Source organism: Erpetoichthys calabaricus, chromosome 10 (genome assembly GCF_900747795.2).
Source record: "Erpetoichthys calabaricus chromosome 10, fErpCal1.3, whole genome shotgun sequence".
Classification (NCBI taxonomy): Eukaryota; Metazoa; Chordata; class Cladistia; order Polypteriformes; family Polypteridae; genus Erpetoichthys; species Erpetoichthys calabaricus.
In genome coordinates, this window is record NC_041403.2 from 120461700 (window position 1) to 120480234 (window position 18535).

The 18535-nt window shown below is 38.0% G+C and overlaps 1 protein-coding gene across 1 annotated transcript in view; it reads left to right on the top strand.

The window, feature by feature from the left end:
• The window catches only part of sycp2 (synaptonemal complex protein 2), a 176403-nt gene that overhangs the window by 41051 nt on the left and 116817 nt on the right, over positions 1-18535 (top strand). Inside the window, exon 7 of the mRNA XM_051932457.1 lies at positions 9074-9175. Coding sequence (XP_051788417.1) covers positions 9074-9175 — 102 coding nt within the window. The remainder of the gene's footprint in view (positions 1-9073; positions 9176-18535) is intronic.

Genomic DNA, 18535 nt, shown 5'->3' on the forward strand with positions numbered 1-18535 from the left:
TAGTAGACCGTGCTAATTTTAATACCGGCTATCTAAACTGTTTTTGGCATCCTTAAAAGACAGTGGTAATCTTAAAGACAGTATCTAGACATTCCAAAGGAAAAGAGGTTGCCTATAACTTAAATTACTAGAATTTTGTGGTGATTGTAGAATTGAGATATCAAAACAAATATTTAAAGCAGGAGGTAAGGGGTGTTTTCATTACCCTTAAGTAAGGTCAATACAGAGGAAATGTTGACTACATTATTAAAGTACATAGTAATAAAAGGACAACATCTGCATGAAAGAAAATAAAAATGAAAATAGAATAAAAAAAAATTCAGATTCACACATAGCAATCAAAAGTTTAAATAACAGGGTTGGAAGTATATTACATTTTGGAAATAATTGTGTAATCGACTATACAGCCCAAGTGTTTGAGAAATGAAGGTTGTATATTTTCCTGAAAGAAGTGCAAATGAAGGTTAGGATTTTTCACATCTTTGACAATGTTCAAAAAACTAACGTATTATCTGTTTTGGAGATTAAACGTTTTAGAGGCAACCTCATTCAAATCTTGAAAGTTGCCTTTTATCATAGAAGTTATATCTAGGCCCGGAGGGAACAATGGATTTGGAATTTGTTTTTAAATTAGTCTATTTCAGCACAAGTTTCCAGAGAGAAAAGGTAAAAAAAAAATGCTTGATCTAGGCTAAATGAATGTTTGAGGAACTTTTTTTTTTCTATTTTTTTTTTTTTCTTCAAAAAGAAGTTTCTGAGAAGTTGAATGTTACTTTGCATTATTCCCAGAGATTCTTTGAGAATGTATGTATGTCATCCAGCTAGTGTGGGTTAACTTCACTATGCACCTGTAGAAGTTTCTGAAAACAAATGGAGGAGAAATGCACGTTGTCCTCAGATGTCTGAGCTAGTAGAGGTACTGGTGGGCCTTTTTGTCAGAGACAAAATATGCTGAGTCCACTTCAGTTCAGTAGTGGTAACTACGACATCTATTGGTTAAAGACAAAATCCAAAATTATTATTTATGAATATACAGTAATTTTATTGCATAATAGTATGTAGTGCTCAGAGGGTAATATAATTAAAAATGTAAGCTCATATCAATCTGGTACTTAGGGGGAATATTGTTGTTTTCTGTCCCTACTCTTTCACTGCATGGCTGAATGACCTAATGAACATGATGGTTGTCATTTTACGAGGTAGAACATGTTTTTGAGCATGGACACACAGCATATAGTTACAAATGGGAATACTGTATACTGTCTGGTAGTCCTTTGAGAGTGACTATACTTATACTTAATAATCCTTTATTTATTAAATCAGGAATATTTAGCAGGCTGTGTGAATCATCTGCCTTAATAAGGAACTTTAACATACATTATCCAAAGTCGGATATGCTTGGTGCTACCTGCTTGCTACAATGCAGTTCGCATACATTTTATAAAACACCAGTAACGGCACACTGCACGAATATAATTGACTTGAGCATTCATAGTTTTCATATTCTTTCTCTGTACATTTAGTATTTGTTTGCTTAGAGGTTCATGCACTTCCTGCTTCCTGAGCAGCTCTTCTTTTCTTGTTTGCTTAGAGGTTCATGCACTTCCTGCTTCCTGAGCAGCTCTTCTATTCTCCACCCGCGGCCTGCTTCTTCTCTTCTTTCGTCATCATCTTTTCATGTTAAAACTGATTAAGTCAGTGTTTGTGTTGCAATTACTTAGTACTATTAATTTTTCACTTAAGCTGGCACTTAAGTCTTCAATCTGCCTCAAGAATGATGGTAGGGATGAGAACAGCGCCCATATGCATGCGCTGCATGGCCACCCTGCTGGCCGCTGCCGAGAGTTGATTCTACAATAAAATAAAAATGAAAAGAGGAATAACCTTGGAGGTCAATTATCACCCTGAAAGCGGATAATAGACGTCACGTAGGTTTGCGAGCTACATGTGATTTAAAATCCAGGACAGACAAATGGGCAGCGATGATAGCATATTATATATAAGGATTAAGCAGTTAGTTCTTTGTATAAATGGTTGAAAAGAAAAGAGCTTCACTTAGTCACTGGATATATTTGAATGTTTCTATAATCCTTTTGCAATGTAAGACATGCAGTTTTTTTCCTTACTTTCAAAGTAGGTTTGGTTTGTGACCACACGGCCTGTATCAGAATGAGTGAAGTAAATGTATTTATGAAACAGAATACTATAATTTACTGATAAACACATATGTTATAAAAAATATAACTGCTTCAGTATTGCCGTTAAAGATGGAATGCATGTTTGATTAAAGTTTTTTAGATTGCCTTGATTTTTATAAGCTTTTTTGTTTAGCGTGACATCACAATTGACTTTCCCTTCCGCAAATGCACATCTATGCATGGGAAAGGGCTAAACTGCTATGTAGTGACTAATGAAAGCTATACATGTACCTGGTACAGTCAGGAGCTTATTACATAGTAACAGTCATACGTGAAAAAGCAGATTCTTACCTGGCTATTCACTAGCAGTTTAGAGATAATATTTATCTTGACACAGATACGCATTTTTAAAATACAAAGCCTTTTAATTTCAAATGGCTATGTGGACTGCTTTGTTGTGGCTTCAGGTTCAAGTGATATGCTTTGCTTGCAATGGAGTTCACACTTTTTGTTTTCCAAGTGGTTCTTGATGTGAGCTTGTGGTGTAGCATTGTTTTCTTTAGTTCCCATATAGACTTTTTTTTTTAGTTTTAGTTTAGTTTTTAGTTTTAGTTAAGTATAGAGGTGGGCGGTATGACCAAAATTCTATATCACAGCATTTTTCTAAATTCTGCCGGTTTCACGGTATTAGACGGTATTTTTTTCCCCATGCACGAGTGGATGTTAACCACATTTTCCACTGCAATTACTGCAGTAGACTGGCTAAGAATAACCTATTAGACTGTTATGAGAATTGTACATCATACAAAAAGACATTTTAATGTGCACACAAGTATTAATCCAGGTTTGCATGGCCCCATAAAGTGATAGTTTTCAAGGGGGTGGCACTAAAGAGAAGGAATCACATTGCATGACAGATGCAGTCAAAATATAGAACCTTTAATTGAACAAATTTTGTAAAAGCTTAAACTATGATTTTGACAACATATTTTCAACCATCCAAAGAGGCATTTAGACTTAGTAAAATATCCAGAGGTGTTTGTCAAAAGTTGGATTGCACTGAACACGTCTTAGAAAAGGAATAAATAGTAAATATTTTTTGTAAACCAACTACACTTTCTGTTAATGTTAACAGTCTCTGTCCAGTGACACGTTAAAGTGACTTTTTAAACAATTTTACCATCATTAAACTGCATAATATTTAAACTAATAAATAATAACAATAAAATAAATAATAGTAGTATTACTGATAGTTGCACCATTACTTCAAGGCTTCAAGCCCAGGTGCATTACACAGTATTCACCAAATTAAAATAAAATAAAACAAGTGCAACTTGGTGATGACATCTTACCAACTGTACCATCATTTAGGCAAACTGCATTAATATGGACCTTGCTTCAAGCTAAGCTATATACATAAATAGTAAAAACTGCAACTTGCATTTATAATGCTGTTTGTGGTATAGCCCTATGGAAGTGCATTAGGGCCACTGTGAAGAAAAAAAAATGTGGACACGGAAGAAAAAAACAAACTACATGTTGAGAATAAATTCGACATGTTGACTATGTCAAGATTAAAGTCGACATTTCCACTTTATTCTCATAGTTTATTTTATAATTAAAGTAGAATGTTGTAAACTAAACTTCATCCTAAAATCAATGTTTAATTTACTAGATTTTCTCAAACCCCGTCACAAGTTAATGCAGCACATCAAATACTTTGTGTTGAGTGTTCCCCGACCCAGTCGTTAATCACACTTCTTAAACTGACTTCCTCCGCACTAAGAGCAGACGCCTGCAGCAATCACTGCACAGATAAACGTCTTTGTGAAATTAAAACTAGTTATTAACTTAGCCGACGGAGTGTTCAGAACTTTAAAAATATCTTCGTTATACATGTTTAATTATGCCATCCATTCAGAGTTGCGCCCATCTCTGAACGAGTCGCCACCACATTGCAGGATCAATACAAGCAAAACATACACTAGCAAGTACAAAAACAAGTACAACTTGGCTTGCAGTATTATCCAGTAGTATAGAAACAGTATTTACACATCTGACCTTTTAAAACTAAAGCATCTCCAGGCGACAGACGTGACTGTTTTTTTTTCGGCTCTCTGTCCATTTTCACCACACGGCATACCTATGCTACCGCCCACTATTTGGTGGTGTAGCAGTGAAAAAGAGCCCTAGTGCAACAAATCTGTGTTTAGCGGTGTAGCAGTGAAAAAGGTCCCCACTTGAACAGTTTCCCGCTGCGCCACGTTCCGAACGTCGTTTAGGCAATTTAAACCGGTGTTGCGGTATAAGAAAAATCCATGTCATAAAAAAAATTAAAAACGGTTTTCGGTATGAACCGGTATACCGCCCAGCACTAGTTAAGTATAATAACCTTGGTGGCATCCCCTCTTTTAACAACAGTACGTAGATGTCTGGTAACTGAGGAGAGTATTTGCTGAACTTTTGTTAGGGGAATGTTGTCCCATTCTTATCTGATATAGGATTCTAGCTTCTCACCTGCCTCTATTGTTGAGGCGGCTGACCGGAGCTGTGGCCGTAATGTGGTCGGTGCCTGTCGTGGCGGCAATCCCCAAACCCGTTGGTGGACACTGGCGGTGAGGGATGCCGTCAAGCTGAAGGAGTCCTACAGGCATTTTTTGTCCTGTGGGACTCTGGAGGCAGCTGATAGGTACCGGCAGGCCAAGCGGAATGCAGCTTTGATGGTTGTTGAGGCAAAAACTCGGGCGTGGGAGGAGTTTGGGGAGGCCATGGAGAATGACTTTCGGACGGCTTCGAGGAGATTCTGGTCCACCATCCGGCATCTCAGGAGGGGGAAGCAGTGCAGTGTCAACACTGCTGACCTCAACTCGGGATGTTGTGGGTCGGTGGGGGGAGTACTTCGAAGACCTCCTCAATTCCACTAACATGCCTTCCAATGAGGAAGCAGAGCCTGGGGACTCGGAGGTGGGCTCCCCTATCTCTGGGACTGAGGTCACCGAGGTGGTCAAAAAACTCCTTGGTGGCAGGGTCCTGGGGGTGGATGAGATACGCCCGGAGTTCAAGGCTCTGGATGTTGTAGGACTGTCTTGGTTGACACCCCTCTGCAACATCGCATGGACATCAGGGACAGTGCCTCTGGATTGGCAGACTGGGGGTGGTGGTTCCCCTCTTTAAGAAGGGGGACTGGAGGGTGTGTTCCAACTACAGAGAGATCACACTCCTCAGCCACCTTGGAAAAGTCTGTTCGGGGGTTCTGGAGAGGAGGGTCCGTCGGATATTCGAACCTCGGATTCAGGAGGAACAGTGTGGTTTTCATCCTGGTCGTGGAACAGTGGACCAGCTCTACACCCTTAGCAGGGTCCTGGAGAGTGCATGGGAGTTTGCCCAACCAGTCTACATGTGTTTCGTGGACTTGGAAAAGGTGTTCAACCGTGTCCCTCGGGGAATCCTGTGGGGGGTACTCAGAGAGTATGGGGTACTGGACCCCCTGATAAGGGCTGTTCGGTCCCTGTACGATCGGTGTCTGAGCTTGATCCGCATTGCCGGCAGTAAGTTGAACCCATTTCCAGTGAGAGTTGGACTCCGCCAGGGCTGCCCTTTGTCACAGATTCTGTTCATAACTTTTATGGACAGAATTTCTAGGCACAGCCAGGGCGCTGAGGGGGTCCGGTTTGGTGGACTCAGGATTGGGTCACTGCTTTTTGCAGATGATGTTGTCATGTTTGCTTCATCAGGCCATGATCTTCAGCTCTCTCTGGATCAGTTCGCAGCTGTGTGTGAAGCGGCTGGGATGGGAATCGGCACCTCCAAATCAGAGACCATGGTTCTCAGCCGAAAAAGGGTGGAATGCCCTCTCAGGGTTGGGAGCGAAATCCTGCCCCAAGTGGAGGAGTTCAAATATCTAGGGATCTTGTTCCCGAGTGAGGGAAGAATAGAGCGGGAGATCGACAGGCGGATTGGTGCGGCATCCGCAGTGATGCAGGCTCTGCTTCGGTCTGTCATGGTGTAAAAGGAGCTGAGCCGCAAGGCAAAGCTCTCAATTTACCAGTCGATCTACGTTCCGACCCTCGCCTATTGTCATGAGCTATGGGTAGTGACCAAAAGAACGAGATCATGAATACAAGCGGCTGAAATGAGTTTCCTCTGTAGGGTGTCTGGGCTTTCCCTTAAAGATAGGGTGAGAAGCTCAGTCATCCGGGAGAGGCTCAGAGTAGAGCCGCTGCTCCTCCGCATCGAGAGGAGTCAGATGAGGTGATCTGATCAGGATGCTTCCAGGACGCCTCCCTGGTGAGGTGTTCCTGGGAAGACCCAGGACATGCTGGAGGGACTATGTCTCTTGGCTGACCTGGGACTGCCTTGGGATTCTCCCGGAAGAGCTAGAAGAAGTGGCCAGAGAGAGGGAAGACTGGGCATCTCTGCTCAAGCTGCTGCCCCCGCGACCCGATCTCGGATAAACTGAAGAGGATGGATAGATGGCTTCTCAACTGTCCTGGGTCGTTTGTCATTTTTTGTTTCATGATGTGCCAAATGTTTTCAATTGGTGAAAGGTGTAGACTGCAGGCATGCTAGTTCAGTTCTTCTACTACGAAGCCATTATGTTGTAATAGATGCATTATGCAGTTAAGCATTGTCCTGCTGAAATATGCAAGGTCTTTCCTGAAAAAGAGGTTGGCTGGATGGGAACATATGTTGGTGTAAAGCCTGTATATACCTTTCAGCATTGATGGTGCCTTTCCACATGTGGAACTTTCCAGTTCCATAGGCGCTAATGCACTCCCATAACATCGGAGATGCAAGGTTTTGAACTGAGCGCCGATAACAAGCAGGGCGGTCCCTCTACCCTATAGTCCGCAGGACACAGTGTCCATGATTTCCAAAAAGAATTTCAAATTTCAGTTTGTCTGACCACAGAACGGTTTTCCACTTTGCCATAGTCAATTTCAAATGAGCTGTGGCCCAGAAGAAGATGGTGGCGTTTCCGAATCATGTTTACTTGTGGCTTCTTCTTTGCATGACAGAGCTCACAGACTATGATTTCAGGAAGTGTTCCTCAGCCCATGCTGTGAATTCCATGACAGAATCATGTCTGTTTTTTATGCAATCCTGCCTGAGGGCTTAAAGATCTCGGTCATCCAGTATTCATTTCCGGCCTGTTACTCTTTTGTTGATATTATGTACTGTAGATATTCATTCTTTGCAATTTTAAAGTTGAATATAATTCTGAAATTATTCCATAATTTGAAGATGCATTTAATTTGCAGGTTATTGAAGCTCCGCCCATCCTTTTGTGTGACTCTGCCTCTCTAAGATCCTCTTTTTATACCTAATCATCTTACTGACCATTTGCCAATTATCCTAAATAGTTGCAAAATGCTCCTCCACCTGTTTCTTTTTAGTACCACTTACTTTTCCAGCATTTTGTTGTCCCTTCCCAACTTTTTTGAGATGCGTTTCTGCCATCAAATTCAAAATGAGCTAATATTTTTCATGAAATAGTAAATGTCTCACTTTCAATATTTGATATATTTTATTCACAACAGAACATGGGTTTATGAGATTTGCAAATCATTGCAATCTTTTATTTACAATTTACACAGCGTCCTAACTGTTGTAATATGTCTTTAGGAATTATAATGGTATTGTTATCTTCATCTACCCTCCTGAAAGTAAAAATTGTCATACTACTTTCCCAGCCTCATTCAAATGCCAGGTGACATTTTAAAGTTATGATTAATACAAAATGAAAATTTCATAAAGGTTTTGCTCATAAATGGCATTCTTGTTCTATGTACTGGATTAAAACTCTGCTGGTAAATTTATTATCACAATAACATTATTACTGTTCATCTGCAGTCTTTTTTCTGTGTGTTAGCTAATAAACAAAAATAAAGCACAGTTTTCACTGTTCTTGATATTAATGTATTCACAGTCTACATCAGTGTGCAATGAAATTTTAGAAGTTGATTACAATGCGAGTCATTTTTTCATTAAACTATGAACAAATACTTGTCCTCTCCATCTGTATATATGAAAATACTTGAGCCCATTTTAAAATTTTTAATTTTTAATTAATGATTGTGAATGTGTGCATAAATATACTTAGATGAGTCAGTGCAAGGTCTGTTTCTTGCATGTATCCATTACTGCAGGTTATGCACAACTTTCAGCGAACCTTTACTAAAGCACAAGCATAAAAGGTAATTAAGTGGTACAATAACATATTCCTACACATGAAGATAGAGAAACAAAATTATTAATTTAACATCTAATAATTTTTAATAATTTAATATCTTGGGTCAAACGTGTTGGTTTTTATAGTACCACAATGACTACATGAAACTGTGTCATCCTTAACTACTCAAGCCAGAATGTAAAACATAATGTGAAATTAGATATCTGGTGATTTTTTTTTTTTTTTTTATATCTTATGACTCCTGTTTTCTCTGTAGTTTGCAATGCATGCTATATTGTACACATTAGGAACTTGTGGGTACTGGCAGATGGATAGGTGCTTGTGCTTTTCTTTTCAAATTCACTTTGTTTGTAAATTGTAAATAAAGCAGACCAAAATAATTGGGGGAAAAATTCTAATCTTAAAAGCATTATACGTTGAACTAAATTAAAAAAGAAAACAATCTGCAAGAACTATTTTGTGTGTATATTATAGTTATAACCATGGCAATTTTTATGAAATTGGTTGATGTGTTGTATTTGAATTTATTGACACCACCTCAAAAAAGTAACAAGTCCTGGGTTATTTTATCATATTGAAAATGATGGCTGTGCAATTTTATATTTTTCTTTATGTACTTTGGTAAATAAGATCAGAGTGCCTAATAATGTACTAGCATATTTATAAATAATGTTGGTTGCAATAAAAAAATCTGATGTTATACTTATATTCTGTAAAATTATGATTTTGTGTATAATTTCAGCTTCTCATGCCAGTAGATGAAAAATTACATGATTTCTGGATAGATTTCAATATTGGCAGCCAAAGTATATCATTTTACATATCTTCACAAGATAATGAACAGGTATGTAGTAGCTGCTGTATTTTTCATTGGATCTAGTTTGTATAATTTTAAACTTTACATTTCATAGTGTTTTTTTGTATTGTTATTGTGACTGTAATGAACAACAGCATAATCAAATTCAAACTTTTTGACATTCATTTGTAGTCATTATGTTGGAATTTGTATTTGCAGTACTCTCTAACAAAAAAAATTAAAAAGGAGATATAGAAACTGTATCAACCAACATAGAATATACAGTTTAGAAAATCCATTCAATATACATCAGTGTGCAACAGTATGCAATACCTAGTAATTATTGACTGTCTTTTTGATAAATGACAATCCGAATATCTCTGCTATTCTCACCAGAAACTACTTTGAGATACAAAAGTGGTTTGATCTAGCTGGTCTAGGCATCGACATGGTGGTGCTGTTTGTCACATTATAGAAGTAAGGGAAATTTGTGGTCATGGTGATTTGAAACATATTATGGAATGGTCTCTTTTGCAAAAAGCCTTGGGAACAGACCTGAGCATTTAATTTTAAGATGCTTATATGTAGTACATGCTAAATGATAAATACCTGTATTTACAATTTAATAATTGAAAATTAATTTAATTAAAATTTTTAATTAACTACACTTAAGCTTGTTCCTGAGGATCCTAGTAGCTTTCCTTGTAAACAATGAGTTCCTATCCTTAGTTAAATTTTGTTAATTGATGTCATTTAAATGTATTAACCTAGAATTATAGTTTCTTGTTTTATTTAGAATATGTATACCAAAGTAAAATAAAACAAAATTAACAAACTTCATTCACCAGGAAAATCTATGGGAAACTGTGTACATTCCTGAAGAGGATGTTGAGAATTATACAGTTGAAGGTAAATGATGCATTTTTGGACCACCTGAAATTAAAAATATATATACATGTTTACTCTGTGACTGTTTATATTTGCATATCTGTGTGCTTAGTTATTGTGTTCTCTGAACAGGCTCCATAACAGATGTATATGTAGTACATCAGAAATACAGTATATAGCACAAATCATATACCAAGGTGCTGTTGGAAGGCTGACAAGTGCATGAATTAATTTCTTTTTGTAACTGTCTAATTTCATCTTTATTATTTTTGGTAAAGCATATCATTTGAGCGGTTGGCTGGCGCCCTGCCCGGGTTTGTTCCTGCCTTGCGCCCTGTGTTGGCTGGGATTGGCTCCAGCAGACCCCCGTGACCCTGTGTTAGGATATAGCGGGTTGGACAATGACTGACTGACATATCAGTTGATCACATAATTAAACACTAACCCTTTCTTGAGTTATGTTTTCCAGTGCAAAGTTCTAAGGACCCAGTCAGTTTCGCAACATCTAGTGTCTGTAATTAGCAGAAACTGATTAATTGCAGCCGTTTAGCTTGTTGTAGAATGCTGGTGCATTTCAGCAAACCTTTCAATCATTTGCAGTCTCTCACTGTAGTTTGGTGCTATAGTTGAATTTAATTTTACAATACACATTTCAATATGTTTTATGCCAATTATTAAAGGTTTCATAATTTCAAATGTGTCTTTTATTTATTTTTTTTCTTATTTTAAGTAACTTTTATCTTATTTGAAAGTGGTCTTTTAATAAATGCTGCTGCTAGGAAGATGTGCAGACGTATAAAAGATAATCATATACATTACAGGTTAGATGGAAGCTCTTGTGCTATGAATGTAATCTCACACTTTCATTCAAGGAATTTGGCAGATCGAGGAGTTGTTTTTATTTTCATATATATATGTATTTGTTTGCATCTACAGAAGAGTGTCTGACATCTAGTTTTTAATGTGATAGAACTTGTTATGAAAGATGCTCTTATGTACAGCTTTAAAATTCTTCTGCACCACCACTAGGGTATTTCAAATGTACAGTTTGCTATTGTAACCTGAAGATAAATTACAGAGGCTTTATGGTTGAATCTGCAGTGATTTGCTATTATGTTCTTTTAAGAAATAAGGAAAAAAAAAACTCCAAGCAAAACTAACTTTCTTAGAAAACATCAAGAACAGATGCTGGAGTCACAGATACATGCAAATGAAGCAAGAGAATGTAAAAAAAAAATAGTCTGAATTCTTTAGTACTGATCATTGAGTGATTTTTCTAACCCACTTAGTCCTCAATAGGGGTATGGGGGTATGCTAGAGCCTATTGCTGGTAGCATATGGAGCAAGGCAGGAACAAACCCCGGACAGGGATAGCTCACACACACAAACCCCAACCATATACCATGGCCAATTTAGCATCGCCAGTCTGCCTAGTTTGCATGTCTTTGGACCCGGGACATTAACTCTGGTCTCCTTACTGCAAGGCAGGCTAGTACAGATCAGAAAATATAAAATAAAATTTGATTTACTACCTTAAAATTACACAATGTACAATTTATTAACTAACAAAGGTTACCAGAAAATCCCAAAACATGCTCAGCCCAAAAATAAAATAATGAAGAGGATTCCTATGGAATTTGGGGAGAGGATGAATGTAGTGAAATGGGTAAAAAAAAAGTGTTCTTACATAAGAATGTATTTGATTTTAAATTGTCCAGGTGCAGGTATTGGGTGTTTATCTGATTGTGTGCTGCATTGGATAATCATCTTGTCTGGTGTTTCGAGTTGCTCAGTTTTATTGTGTGAAAGGTTTGGACACCTTGGAACTTGTACTAGAAGGTGTGGCCTTAGAAGGATAGGTGTTGAAAAATCTACTGTCTACCTTTATTTAAAGACTGTTTAAAGCTCATTAGTAGGTGCAAGTGATCTTGTTTTTTCCAACAAGTAATAAGAGTATTAATGTTTAACATAATACTGTGACTCCACAACAAAAAGCAGATTTTATATACCAAACCATGTTACTATATGTAGCAGTGCCTCATATCCCATAGTCATTGTACACACCATATTAGAATGCACATTTAAAAAAAGACGGATAATTGAATAAGATAATACTTCAGTCTACCATTCATCATTTAAAATACAGTATTTTGATTATTGAAAAAAGTTTCATGTACCAAGCTGATAAATACTATACCATACCAATTTCTAATCCTGCTTAATCCTGAGCAGGATTGCAGCGGGCTAGAGCCTATCATAGCAAGCATAGGGTGCAAGGCAGAAACAGTCCTCTGGACAGGGCGCTAGTCTGTTGCTGGGCGAACACACTTATATACACACACAGACAAAAGGGCCAATTTAGCATTACCAGTCTACTTAAACTGCATGTTTTTGGACAATGGGAGGAAACTAGTGCACCTGAAGCAAACCCATGCAGATATGGGGAGAACATACATACTACATGCAGAGGAGGACCCAGGATGCAAAACTTGGTCTTCTTACTGCAAGGCAGCAGCGCTACCACTTTGTCACCCTAATAAATAATCTGGTTTAATTGACACATAATAATCTTATCTGATTGAAAAATATATACTAGTTTAGATATTCCTCTTTCTTCTAATGGGTTCCCAGATGTCATCTATTGTCAAAGAGAGGCCTCTTGTAGATGTAGAATGATTTCACTAGTGGAGTTATATTGGTAGCTCAAAATGCTTACAGTAACAAAATTTTTTAAACTGAAAACTCATTTTTTTAACGTTACATTACTGTACAGTTTCAAAAGGGTGAATTCATATAACCCTAAACAAAAAAAAATTAACCGAATTGCTTTATTGAACTACAGAGTTACAGCTAATTTCATAAAGTAATCTACCTTTAAAAGCCGTATTTTAGATATGTTTGTTTGTTTGCAGGCAGGCAGCAGAGTCACAGTCGCATGGTGCTGGAGTTAATCCCAGCAGCACTGGATGCAAGGCAGGATTATAGCTCTTGACAAGATGCCTGTCCATTGCAAGGCTCACTCATGAACACAACTACACCTGCAGTAGATGTACATATTATATATCCAGCCTTGTATGTTTGTGTGTGTGTATGTAGCAATAGATTTGCTGTGCACACATACAAGTTTTTCATTCAGTTTCTTAAATTTATCCTGATTAACTACCCGTGTCATTTCAAACTGTGTATCACTTGCATGCAAAACAATGTTTTAGAAAGCATTAATAAAACATTCTGTCTAAAGATCTTTTTCAGTAAGTGCCTTTTCAGACTTGCATTTCACATAAAAATAGTTTTCCAGCTATGATCATGGTCTCTGATAAAATGTCACTCAGTGTCCCAAGCAGGCTACTTGTACTACTAGTTTTGAGTTTACCTATGGAAAGATTTTCTTCACTGGAAGCCTGTTATTTATACTTTTTAAATATTAATCAATCCTGTGATCAATCCTGTAATCTGTTGTATAATAAAACTATTTTAATTCAGCTAATTTATTTTGATTTGAGCATGGGAAAGGTGCTATAAAATTAAAATGTATTATTATTTCTGTACAAGATTGTTACTTTAAGACAATAACTATTATTTTGGTGTACACATTTTATTTTTAGGAATTCTATTTATGTGTTTATACTTATTAATATAGAATATTAGATGGTATGTTTTACTTCTTAAATTAATAAATATGCTGCAAAAATGTGGCATGTAAAAGTATTTTTAATCTCTTCCTGCCTCTTATCAGAGATGGAGGGAAAGAAGAAGCTTAGAATCGTTATGAAGCATTATTTAAGAATTGGTAGAACAGAAGGCATACAGATTTGCATTGTTTTTAAAGCTGTACTGAATATATTGGAAGCTGCAATGAACATTTTTGGGAGCAAAAAGTACAGAGTAAGTGTGTTTTAAATGCATGTGTTTGTGGTTAGCATTGATTTTATGAAAAGCATTCATTAACTGCCAGCCCGGTTGGGAGCATGCACTGACATGCTGTTAATTTTGCCTAATAGAAAGTTCCTGGAAAGCATAGGAACTCTGTTGTGAAAACTACAGTGCAGGTTATTTTTGAAGACCAAGGATCACAGGTTTGTATAGTATGGTCATCATTTTCCCTTTATTTAATATTGATTTTTCCTTTCACTGCTCATTTGATCTAACCAGAATATCTTTTTCAGAATAAGGAATAATACTCCTTCTGTGTTTAGTTAATGTTTTCTAGCATACATGTTTCAGATAATGGATCCAGTTGCCTTGTATATTTATATTTTTATATTTTTTGATTTTCTGAATTCCTAACTTAAAAGGATTCTGGATAAATTATACGTATAAGTTGAATTTCTTCAAACATCTTTTGTCAAGAATGTAACATAAAATACACACAAAATCTTTTATGTACCTCCGAATAATAAAAGCTGTGTAAGTGTATCCAGAAGAGGTGGAAATCTTCACAATATGTAGTTGACTGTTGAATTTTTCAGTGCTTTCCATTTTGGACGTTCTTCATGTGTTAATGTATTTACATATATTTTTCCAGAATTCTGATTTTTTTTTTCCCATTGTCACCTATAAAAACCACATAATACAAAGCCTGTTTTAAATTGAATCCTAAAATTGTAGCTAGAATGTTGTGATGCTCAAAAAAATATAGTACATAGTCTCATTAAAAGCGTTTTACATTATTATATATAATATATATGTACACTTAGTTTAACACCACCATATTGAAGATTTGGAAGATGTAAGACTTTCAGTTTCCTGGAAAGAATGCTTGCTAAAAGATGCATTAACATGTTGAGAAGAGGTGACTCTTTACGGTGCTGTTAGCCAACCACAAATTCTTATTTCAAAAAAATATGAAAAGCAGCTTTCTTTGGTGTTACATTTCTGACAGCTGTAACACAAACTGGGCCCAAACATTTGAAAAATATGTCACACATACTATACAATAGCTTTTATCAGTGATCTGAATCCATATCAAGAATTCAATTTTATTGTTACAAAAGCAATTGAAAATTCATATTTGAGGTTATGAAAAATGCATGGAAGCCCTTAACTTCATTTGAAGGTACACATTTTTCAAGGTCCCTTTTCTTGGATTAAGTTTAGGCAATATATTTGCCAATTTTCAATGCTCAAGTCCTGAATTTCCAGCATCTTTAGTGACTCATGTTTGCAGTACTGACTGGTTGGCTATGTTTAAGATATGATGAAATCTACCAAGCTGACAAAATAATTTTATTTGGTAAATTACCACCTGTAAATGTACCACAAAGCACTTTTGAGTGATTATCTGCTTACATCCACTTTGAGAAAATACTCTATCATGATGCTGTTGATGTAAACAACTCTACCGCAACTGCCCTTTTTACATGAATGCTGTAAGGGTCTGATATATTTTAACCATTAAGAAATTGCTGGTAAAACAAAAACTATACTGTATGACCAACTCAATGTTTGTTACTGCAGCCTGCATAACTTAGCAGAAAATAGCAAAATAATCATGAAGACTTAAAATTCACAGTATGTCACAAAGTTGTTTCCACTTATCTGAAAATGCAACTGTTACAGTATGTCTGTTTTTAAAAAATAAATAAATAAATTGCAATATCTACTCTATGTTCAGTAATGCAGTAGATAGCAGGGAGGCAATTCCTTTTTATTAGATTACCTTGCAGTGTACACTACTAAGTTAACCATCACACACTTCTCTTTGTACAGCAGTCTAATTATAGAACACATTATTTTGCAAAAATTGCATTTCAAGGTAATAGTTGACTCGTATAACTCATTACAGTAACAATCCTTGTATTCTTCATCATTGGTAATAGCCAGTGTCCACTTCACTACAGACTGGACCTAACATATCAACAAGATTTTCCTTCTAAAACAAGGACGATAAACATCTGTTTATAAACGCCTTCAACACCATCCAACCTCTGCTCCTTAGGGACAAGCTGACAGAGATGGGAGTAGATTCATACCTGGTGGCATGGATCGTGGACTATCTTACAGACAGAACTACGTATGTGCGTCTTGGGAACTGCAGGTCTGACATTGTGGTCAGCAACACAAGAACGCCGCAGGGGACTGTACTTCCTCCTGTCTTGTTCAGCCTATATACATCAGACTTTCAATACAACTCAGAGTCCTGCCACGTGCAAAAGTTCGCGGACGACACTGCAATCGTGGGCTGCATCAGGAGTGGGCAGGAGGAGTATAGCAACCTAATCAAGGACTTTGTTAAATGGTGCGACTCCTACACTTGAACACCAGCAAAACCAAGGAGTTGGTGGTGGATTTTAGGAGACCCAGGCTCCTCCTGGACCCCGTGATCATCAGAGGTGACTGTGTGCAGAGGGTGCAGACCTACAAATACCTGGGAGTGCAGCTGGATGATAAATTGGACTGGACTGCCAATACTGATGCTCTGTGCAAGAGAGGACAGAGCCGACTATACTTCCTTAGAAGGCTGGCGTCCTTCAACATCTGCAATAAGATGCTGCAGATGTTCTATCAGATGGTTGTGGCAAGTGCCCTGCTGGGGAGGCAGCATAAAGAAGGACACCTCACGCCTGGACAAACTGGTGAGGAAGGCAGGCTCTATTGTAGGCATGGAGCTGGACAGTTTGACATCTGTGGTGCAGGGATGGGCAGTGAGCAGGCTCCTGTCAATCATGGAGAATCCACCGCATCCACTAAACAGTGTCATCTCCAGACAGAAGAGCAGCTTCAGCAACAGACTGCTGTCACTGTCCTGCTCCACTGACAGACTAAGGAGATGGTTTCTCCCTCACACTATGCGACTCTTCAGTTCCACCCGGGGGGGTAAATGTTAACATTATACAAAGTTACTGTCTGTTTTACCTGCATTTTTGTCACTCTTTAATTGTTTTTTATCGTTATGCTGCTGCTGGAGTATGTGAATTTCCCCTTGGGATTAATTATCTATCTATAGCACCTGAATTGTTGTTCATACTTTTGATAGTCTTGAGAATCAGTTCTCTGAAGATCTTCTTTGACCTTAACTAACTGTTTGCTTTTACCTGAAGGCACAAAAACTTAACATACAATAATTGTGTGGCTGGTTTGGAAAACTTTGTAAACGGTTAATAATTGAGGAGGAAAATCATACGTCAGTTTTTCTTGAAGTGCTTTGACACTAATTTTAACATTCAAATAAGGCATATGGATTGGAATGTTGCATGCTTTAAATAAATTCAATAAAAGTAAAAAAAAAAAAATACCTTAAGAATATGAACATTACAGTTAACAACATTACTAGAATTTTAGAAAAGTTGTGTATTTCTAAAACATAGAAGCCTGGATCATATAAAATATATTGCCTAAAGATGCTGGAATAATATTATTTATATCTTGTGATATGAGGCGCTATATTGCGCCCGACACGGACTCGCACTGAGGCACGTGTAAAACACCAAGAACTTTTATTTTTCTTCACCTGTGGGCACACGTCTTCCCCGTGACCCACAGTCCCAAGCACACAAGTAACAAAGGCATTTTCTCCTTGGCACCACCACTCCTCCCAAGCAACCTTGTCCTCCTCCACCCAACTCTGGCCCTTGAGTAGTGTCTGCAGGCTCCTTTTGTAGCCATCCCAGAAGTACTCCAGGTGGTAATTGGCCTAATTAGGCTGCACTTCTGGGTGTGGCTGCATTCCAACCCACAGAGGCTCGTTATGCCATGCAGCTTCTCCAGGGGGTGGCAATGGAGCCCAACAGGTCTGAGTCCTGAAGTCCCACACCTGTGGCCTCGATGTAACCCAGGAGGGCTGCCACCATGTGTTCTGAGGAACATAGAGTGCATCCCATGGCTGCTCCCCCGGATCCAGTGTTGAAGGGGCGTCCCGGCCGCCTGTCACTATCTCTAAAGTGCTTACGTAGCCTACATGGTCACAGTTTTATCTTGCTATTTATTATTCACTAAAATGTTTTTGTCTGTGTCTAAAATTATAATGTATATTAGTATACATAAGGCGGCACGGTGGCGCAGTGGGTAGCGCTGCTGCCTCGCAGTTGGGAGATCTGGGGACCTGGGTTTGATTCCCGGGTCCTCCCTGCGTGGAGTTTGCATGTTCTCCCCGTGTCTGCGTGGGTTTCCTCCGGGCGCTCCGGTTTCCTCCCACAGTCCAAAGACATGCAGTTAGGTGGATTGGCGATTCTAAATTGGCCCTAGTGTGTGCTTGGTGTGTGGGTGTGTTTGTGTGTGCCCTGCGGTGGGTTGGCACCCTGCCCGGGATTGGTTCCTGCCTTGTGCCCTGTGTTGGCTGGGATTGGCTCCAGCGGACCCCCGTGACCCTGTGTTCGGATTCAGCGGGTTGGGAAATGGATGGATGGATTAGTATACATAAGCATTTATAAAGTTAATTTTTCAGAAATTTTATTTCTTAAAGGTATGCTGTAAATGCAGTTCTTTTTTTTCTGTCTGTAAAATCATGAATACTTTCTTTACATTCATTTTTTTCTCATGGACAGTAATTTGTTGAAATGGTTAGAATTTGTTGGTTGTTTT